The sequence below is a fragment of the Lactuca saligna genome, chromosome 6 (assembly GCF_052625555.1).
Source record: "Lactuca saligna cultivar CGN05327 chromosome 6, ASM5262555v1, whole genome shotgun sequence".
Taxonomy (NCBI): domain Eukaryota; kingdom Viridiplantae; phylum Streptophyta; class Magnoliopsida; order Asterales; family Asteraceae; genus Lactuca; species Lactuca saligna.
This window is the reverse complement of record NC_136422.1, coordinates 10,882,060-10,890,625: the sequence shown is the minus strand read 5'-3', so window position 1 is coordinate 10,890,625 and position 8,566 is coordinate 10,882,060. Positions and strand designations below refer to the sequence as shown.

General features: G+C 33.4%; 1 protein-coding gene across 1 annotated transcript; it reads right to left on the bottom strand.

The window, feature by feature from the left end:
* Nucleotides 1–904: 904 nt before the first annotated feature.
* Nucleotides 905–5,138, bottom strand: POLA3 (DNA primase POLA3). Its single transcript, XM_078960327.1, has 17 exons — nucleotides 5,018–5,138; nucleotides 4,651–4,803; nucleotides 4,176–4,226; nucleotides 3,873–4,048; nucleotides 3,721–3,798; nucleotides 3,482–3,593; nucleotides 3,306–3,390; nucleotides 3,172–3,223; nucleotides 3,035–3,096; nucleotides 2,847–2,959; nucleotides 2,633–2,751; nucleotides 2,475–2,543; nucleotides 2,322–2,379; nucleotides 1,592–1,665; nucleotides 1,440–1,488; nucleotides 1,236–1,315; nucleotides 905–1,132 (listed from the first exon to the last, which is right to left on the bottom strand). Exons 2-17 carry the CDS (start codon nucleotides 4,769–4,771, stop codon nucleotides 1,070–1,072), a joined length of 1,362 nt encoding a protein of 453 aa, XP_078816453.1. The 5' UTR covers nucleotides 4,772–4,803; nucleotides 5,018–5,138; the 3' UTR covers nucleotides 905–1,069.
* Between the last annotated feature and the right edge of the window lie 3,428 nt (nucleotides 5,139–8,566).

The following is an 8,566-nucleotide window of genomic DNA, read 5'->3' as shown; positions in this document are numbered from 1 at the left end:
TTTAGTTTTTAGCCCATTAAGGTTTTGTCATATCGGTTTTCTTCTTTGTAGTATTTATGTTTTTCATTAAGAACCCTTATATTTTCTCTTTATTATAATTATATGACAACTTAATCAATGGATTCCCAAACAGGGGAAGCCAAAAAAGAAAAAAAGAAAAAAAAGAGCGAGCAGATCAACAGCCCAACCAGATTTTACCCCTAAAGGCAAAAATAAATGAAGTTTTATAGACAAGTCACATCTTAATCTAAGAAGATATTTTTATTATATATCTTTTAGGATATTATTTGATAATCATTATCAGAAATCTTTTATTCTTATGAAATAAAGCATATATCTTTTAAAAATATGTATCATTTTCATAGGCTTTGCTTTAAATGCATATAGTACACGCGGCTCGCTCAAACATCAAGTAATTAAACCGTAAGAAAAAAAAAACTGGTTTCACATCTCAACTAATATTTGCCACTTCACTGACTTTTGTCCTTGACACAGTCACACAACTCAAAAGCTTTTTTTTTTTTTTTGTCTATTTAATATAAATAATAATAGCAATAATAATAATTTTTTTTATCAAAGTTGGTATATATAATAACCATAGTAAAGACCTATTTCTGATGTGTAATAAATTTACTTTTTGGACTTTGAGTCAACCTGACCCGTCCATAAATTACACTTCTTAATACGATTATGTTTCTGACTTGTTCAATCATTGAAGCTGTTTTACACTTGAAATAAAACCTTCTAATTAGCATTAAAAGCTAATAAGTCAGCTTTACTTGCAAACTGTCTAGAAGAAAAAAAGAGACCCATATGTAACAAAGTCAACAAAACACACAAGATCAAAACTAAACGATCTTGTTAGAATTTGGAATATATTAAAAAAAAAACATTAAACAGTAGAGGCAAATTGAACCTTGTCATCACCAGGTTATAGAATACCAAAAACTAACATTTCTCATACAAATGCTTTTCACTTTTTGGTTCATTAACACTATTACAATTGAATAAAATATATAATACATAATTTTAACTAAACTTGCAACATAATAAATTAAAGAAGACAACGTTACCAAGTCAAGGAGTTTTTTGATTGCTGAACTTTGGCACTATATGACTCCTCTATCTCTTCCTGAAAAATCAGTGAATTGTTGTATTTTAGTATGGTTGCAATATACGAAAAGTAAAAAAAAAAAAAATGGAAATAAGTTGTTGCTTTTGATGTTATTGATTACCTTGCAAGATTTCATCAAAGGCTGCAAGAATGATCCCCTAAAGTATCTGATGGACTTTCCCATAGAGGTTCTTTCCCATACTGCCATTAATCAAATCCAAAAAATTATTTAAAATAGTATATATATATATATAATAATAAATACCCATAATAATAAGAAAATGATGTAAAGAATATGCTTATAACGATACATCAAGTGGCATACCTTTATCACCTTCTACTTGCAAGCCTACACTATTGATTTCTCTCAGAAGCTGTGATTTATAAATAAATAACAAATTTAAACAAGCGAAATAATAAAAATTTAAAGCTTCAACGAATTATTATTATTATTATTTTTTTTTTAAAAGAAAAAACCTTAGAAAGTGTTGGGACATTGGTGGGATCAAACTCATCACAAACGTCTGGATCAATAGGAACGCAAACACGACCTGGATAAACAAATAAAGAGCATATTATTAAAGAGTAAAATACACCTTTAGTCCCTATGGTATGTCAAAATTTATTGTTTTTGTCCACATGTTTCATTTGTCGCAAATGTGGGCTCTGGAGTTTAGTTTTGTTGCAAAACTTACCCCTGATACTAACCGTGTTAGAAAACATCTGTCAAGTCTATATAAAATGACTATCTTGCCCCCATCTTTACCCCACATTTGACTTTTGAATGCTTTCTAAGTTTTTTTTTAGATTCGTAATTTGACATGAAAACTTCCATAAAAATACTCTTTTCTAAACAAACATGTATTTCACTAGTATTAATTTTATATTTGTTTTCTATAATTTGGTAAAACTCTGTTGTTGAAGAGGGGAGATGAAGGAATGAAGGAAATAAGAAGCCAAGGGTAAAATAGTCATTTTTCGTTGACTTAACAGATGCATAACTTTTGACATACCACATAAACTAAACTTGTACTTTAGTGGTATTTATTAAAATCTGGGTTGCTTTTAAGCATGAAAGTTGTAAATATTCAACAACTTAAGTGATTTATACATCATGAATTGTCTTTAAAAAAATGCAACATTTCCGTTTGTAAACATGAAAACTGTTAACTAAAAAAAACAAATATTCAGAGAAAGAGAAACTGACCTGTTTTGGGGTGAATGCAAAAGGGTGCCTTCAGTAAATGATTCATGTGTTTTGAGACCTGAGATAATGACTTTCAATAAGTATAATAATAAAAATATCATAAAGTAGTGATATTGTAAATAATAATAAGAAGAAGAAGAAATAACAATTGACCTCCATATCAAGCCTAGGATAAGTGAAAGAAAAGACAATCTCCTCAACACACCTACGAATACCAGTTGCCTATAACATGTAAAATAAAAGCAACATTTTAGTATACTATATAGTATTATTTTTTTTTAGATTAAAATTTAAAAAAAAAATGTGAATACCTTTTGTTTACCAGACTGAAGAAGCTGTTTTAATTGTTCCCATCTCACAACATTAACATCTTTTCTACTAGAAGAGCGCCTGTTGTCTTGCCATTTTCCTCTAAGCTCGGAGGTTATTGCTGCAAGATAAAAATAAATTTAATAAAAAAAAAAATTATAGACATTTCTTAAAAGTAATCTTTCCTAATTTCAATATGTAATCAAGATTGCATACATTCATCAGGAATCATTTCCAGTATTTTCTCATATCTTTCATCTGAAAGTAACTGCTGGCTACAAAGTAATTTCTTCTCAAAAAAGTCTCTCAAAACATCAGAATATGATCTCCTGCAGAAATTATACAAGAGTTAGGGAAATTTAACTTAATTGGCTTAAAAATGAATTGCTTTTATTCATACTTACACTAAAAAAGGATGAAGTGCAGATCCCACAAGAGAAACCTTTGATTTACTATTGGTGTTACCCTGAACAACAACAACAACAAAAAAAATTGTCAAAAATCTCACATTATAAAAATTAACTAAATGTATAAATCCAACCTTGTAGACACGAAAATAGTCAGCAATAGCTCCCCTTTGTTCATTATTCAACCTGATATGATATTAAAGACTGGTTATAAAGTTATGGAAAACATTATTAAACTTATAGTGTAAAAGTTTTACAGTTTTATTACCTCCTTGCTTTTCCATCACAAACCCAACAATGGACCCCACGTCGACCACTGTATACCCACAAAATATGATTGAAACCAAAATCATCTGTGAACATAATGAATATAGAATTAGTGTAAGGTAATATAAAAAATGTAAAATGATACTAATGTAAAACTACATTGATATTGATTATTACCTCTAAGAGAAGTATCAATAACTTTGATAGCAATGGTCATGAGAGGCCAGCAATCCAAGCAAACATCTGCTCCAGAGCAGCAATATCTTGCATCATCATAATCTGAAATATCCTGGAAACACACGCACACACACACATTGGTAATCGATCATGTTAAATACTTAAATGATTGAATTTTAGAGTAGTAGATGTTTAGATTTTATAATTCAATTGTATAACTATGACCAAAACAAACTTACTATATCAAACACTAGCTCTCTTTCCACAGGGGTGAAAATGTTGTCCCCAGATTGTGAATATGCAAGCCTCTTTGAAGGCTGTTGAAAGATCAAGAAACATGATGAATCAATAAGCAAAAAGGAATAAAGTATGTTACAGAAATGAATCTTACATCAACACTATAAACTGGACCAATATCTATTTTGAATGGACATTTATCTTTGATGCCATTTTCCAGCTCAGATGCACTGTTGAAAGACTGGAACCGAAGATATATATCATTATCCAGTGTAAAAGAAAATTCTCTCCTTCCAATATAGGATTGATCACATGCAGGATGTTTCCCATCTGCATACATAAATTATGAAATTCGTCTCAGAAATGTTCTCAATTGAAAAAACAATGAACAGAGATGAAAAACATATAACAAAAGAATCCAACTTGGTATCTACTAAAAGTTCTTTTCAAAGATTACCATTTCCGTATGACAACCATTTGAACATGTCTGCATGAGGGAAAAGTCTTCCTGCCAAAATTAAGTATTTGCATTAAGATCAGAAACTGAACTTATGATATGACCCTATTGATCAAGGCTAGATTTATAACAGAAAAGGCCAGATATTCACATAAACTAAAATCTTGAGTTTCATCGTTCTTTTCTTGTAGTTTTAGCTCAGCCTTAATTTTGAAATTCAATCAGAGAAGTCAAAGTCAAACATCAGCTTCGCGTTTTATGCAGATTCTGATTCATTTCGGTGTTTTGTAACAATATGTAGCTAAAATTTATCTCAAACTTTTACATCTGAATAGATTGATTCAGAGAGATCTTACTTTTGGAGATTGAAGAAGCAAAATAGAAAACATTAATTATTACAAAGTGTTCCCATTAGCACGAGAAATCGGTTCAGAAATTGAGGGATCTATGAAAATAAATTGTTATCGTGAGTTACCGTAATAAACTTTGAGGTAATTAGGATTGAATTCGTCAGGAATATCATCAAGTTGCTTGTCTTGGGGCTCGGGATCGTCGACTAACATGTCATCTCTTTCATTCTGAGCTTCTTTAGTCATACTTGAACGGAGCGACAGCTTTCACAAAAACCCTAACAAAACCGTCCCCAATTACAGATATCAGGTCACTAAAATCCACGGATTTCGTAACTTAGAGAAATCAGCTCAGATCTTAAGCACTTCAGGAAATATTACCAACGAAAATTAAAATGTAGGTCGATGTAAACCCCTAAAATTACTCAAATTAATACTCGACGTAAGAATCAAGCAACACAAAAACATGAAATTAACAGAGTGAGTAGCGACCTGAAAATGTGTGTTCGGAATCAGAGGCACCGCTGTGGTGGAAACCGTGAGGATGGATTTGGGGAAGATGAAATGGCGGGAAATGGTGAAGGACATATGTTAAGGAAGGATATTTGGCGGGAAGATGGGGAAACACTGTTGGCAAAAAGAATAGTTAATGGTCTTGTGTGGGCTGAAACCGAGTTAACTTGATTAATAGCCCATATATGGTTTTGGCCTTTGGGGCTTCTCAATCTTCCGTAATGGCGTAATCCGTATCCCAATCACATTAACGTAGTATTACAACGAATTGACAAATAAGCTTTTTAACTTATTCTTGCTTCTACGTGAATTGAAATTGAAGTAAAATATTACAGTTTCTAAATTGATTATCGAAGAGAGTCCAAGTTGAAAAAATATACAAAACGCCAACGAAATTATATCCTAAAACCAATTGAATAAATAAATAAAATATGTTGTAAAATAACAATTAACAATACAACTATATAGATTACATAACAACTTAAATAGTAGTTGGTTAAAATGAATGTTTCATGTTTGGATAGATAACGGTTCCACGTCGAAGATAAATCATTAATAAGTTAACGAGGATTCACTTATCAAAAGTTCCCAAAGAATCTTTTAAAAACATTATTTTGGTATTGCTATAAATTAGTCAACTTAAGTTAAAAAGTGATTTTCATTTTAAATAATCAATCACTCTCAAAAACCCTCAGAGTTAAATTTAGGATCGGCCCAAGGGGTGTTCAATAAGTGTTTATGAACAAGGCTCACTAAAATATAGAGCCCATTTTTTTAGATTTTATATTAGGGTATTTTCAAATTTTTTTTGGATCTATCATAAGAGAAAGGAAACGATGCAAGCGCAACGGGAATCAGAAATCAGATGAGCTAGAATCATTAACTTTTTGGGAAAAGGAAACGATGTTTTGGTTCTCGATGACGATGATTACAATTTAAGCATCGGGAAGACAAAAACTAGTTGACGATGGCTAGGAGTATTCTACTCTTCTTATTCTTTCTTGTTCATATTTTCTGGAATTCGAAGGCATTGATGCAACAATTTGTTGACTTTGAATCCTTCTTTGAGGCTTAAAAGTTTCTAATTTCATATTATTTTTAAGTGTTGAAAATTAGAAGGTAACTTTTTGATTTCTAGTTTTTTTATTAAAAAAAATCAAAGTTTTCTTTTCTGATAGTGTAATATAATTCTCTGATTTCATTTTTTATTTTTTTATAGTTTTCTCAGAGGACAAGGTGTTATACTTTGTTACTTGAGTTACAATGAATATTAGAATGATGGTTGTTTTTATGTAGAAGCAGTTTTTTTGTGTATTTGTAACATCCTGAGATTTTGTAGGTATTCCCGAACCCTCTTCAATATTTTCCTTGTCATTTATAGTCTTTGGGGTTGGAAGTGAAGAGGCAGGATAAGTTTAAGGACCAAGTTTGCAAACTTGGGCCAAAAGGGAGTACGATGTGCATACATAAGAGTACACTAAGCGTATTAAGGCCCGCCTTGGTATGTTGGGCGTACACTTATGTACGCTGGGTGTATCAATGTCTAGGTGAAACCCTAATATTTAGGGTTTGGGGCTTATATAAGCAACATAATGAGCACCAATACCCCTCTTACCTCAGCCTCCACAGACCAAACTCATCTTTCCCAACCCCTAGCCTTCCCTTTTGTGTGTTTAAGCTCATTTGTGTGTTCTTGAGTGCTTTAAGAGGAAATCATTGCATTAAAGAGTTGAAGGAAGAGACCAAGCTTGTAGATCTGAAGTTATCCAGTGCACAAGAAGTTCCAGAAGTTTGGGATTCCCGGTGAGACAACAGTCAGAGATTTACAGTACTTCAGCACTACTAGTGAGGTGAGTTATCCTCACTGTAAGGCACTAAGGCCGACCCTTTATGGATTGTATATGGTTATGCCATAATATGTTTATTGGTTTGCATCCTGGTAGTTAGGATGAGTTTATGTTATGCTTAGTGACTTGGTTAGGTCAATGTCCTAATTATAGGGTGGTATTATACGATATGCTAGTATGATTAGTTAGACTGGTATCTTGATAGACATGATGGTATTATGTGTTATGTGGTATGATTTGTTTTGATCAATTGTTTTCTATAGACTGTTGTGTGATTATCTTGTAACGACCCAAAAATCAATGGTAAAGTTTTCAATTTTAATATAACTAAAACATTGATACCATTTAATTCAACCATTTTAAATCATAGTCAAGTAAATCATTTATCAGAGTTCATCCCAAAATCATTTGTTGCGGAATTCATATGTGTGTGCGCTGTAATCGTTCTGAGCCCTTCCTTTTCCAAAACGATGATACCCGAAACCATAAACAAACCTGTAAGCACGAAGCTTAGTGAGTTCCCCAGAGCATACCCCACACAATCCACATAACACATATCATATTAGTTGTAAAGCTACACATACCACATAAGTCATGCATACATAAACATGTAAGGATGCCATGGGCTACCCCACATGGTCTTTACCTAGGAATGGCATGGGCTACCCCCACATGGTTTTACATCCAATGTCATGGGCTACCCCACATGGTCTTACATCCAATGTCATAGGCTACCCCACATGGTCTTTACCTAGGAATGTCATGGGCTACCCCACATGGTCTTACATCCAATGTCATAGGCTACCCCACATGGTCTTACATCTAATGCCACGGGCTCCCCCGGGGTCTTCCATGCAAGTATCACAAAGACAACTAGCATACCACATGTCATATAATTAATAACATACCACCTAGCATAAAGCTAACTATCATACCACATAACATAAAATGGGTCGGACTTGGTGCCTTAGACCCATTGGTATGGTGAGAAGACTAACCTCAAATGCAGAAGCTCCCTGAAAGAATCCTTAACCGCTGTCATGTCCACTTCTTGAGCTATCAATACCGATCAATATACCCAATTAACAATTGGGTCCCATACCATAATCCTTAATCCATGCATGGGGTAAAATGATCATTCTACCCCTAGCCCAGTATGATCCAACATTAAGGCCCAAACCAAAAACAAATGTCCAACACTAGGTAGGCTTTCCAAGTCCACTAGTGGCCTAATTTGCTAAATTGGGCCCAATCCCCCTAATGGGCCTTACCCTAAGCCCAAAAATATTTCTGGCCCAAAACAGATGACCTCGGATGGTTCACTAAGGCCCAAAGTGCATTGCTTGGCCCAACCCGATGCCCATAAATCATAAGGCATGTATCTGATGAGTACGTTGGGTGTACTCCTATGTACGCTAAGCGTACTAGCCAAACGATGCGTACGTTGAGCATACCTGCATGTACGCTCAACGTACTCCCCTATTAAGGCACTTTCCCAATAAGTGCTTAATACTCTACTCCAAAAGCTACAATCACATATCCAAGTCATTTTCAACATCTTAATCCATGAAGTCACTAACTTGGTGACTTATATGACCCACATCAACCCAAAATCAAAGTATAACAATCTACTTCCATGAAAATGACCATAACTCTTGCATGAACCCATAAAGACCTCCAA

What these genes read in the sequence shown, in the direction of transcription:
- POLA3 (XM_078960327.1), bottom strand. Translation starts at nt 4,771, where the DNA reads ATGACTAAAGAAGCTCAGAATGAAAGAGATGACATGTTAGTCGACGAT. An exon ending in TTACCTCAAAGTTTATTACG is followed by an intron (nt 4,227 to 4,650) that starts GTAACTCACGAT and finishes TAATTTTGGCAG; the next exon opens with GAAGACTTTTCCCTCATGCA. An exon ending in GCAAGTAGAAGGTGATAAAG is followed by an intron (nt 1,316 to 1,439) that starts GTATGCCACTTG and finishes GATTAATGGCAG; the next exon opens with TATGGGAAAGAACCTCTATG.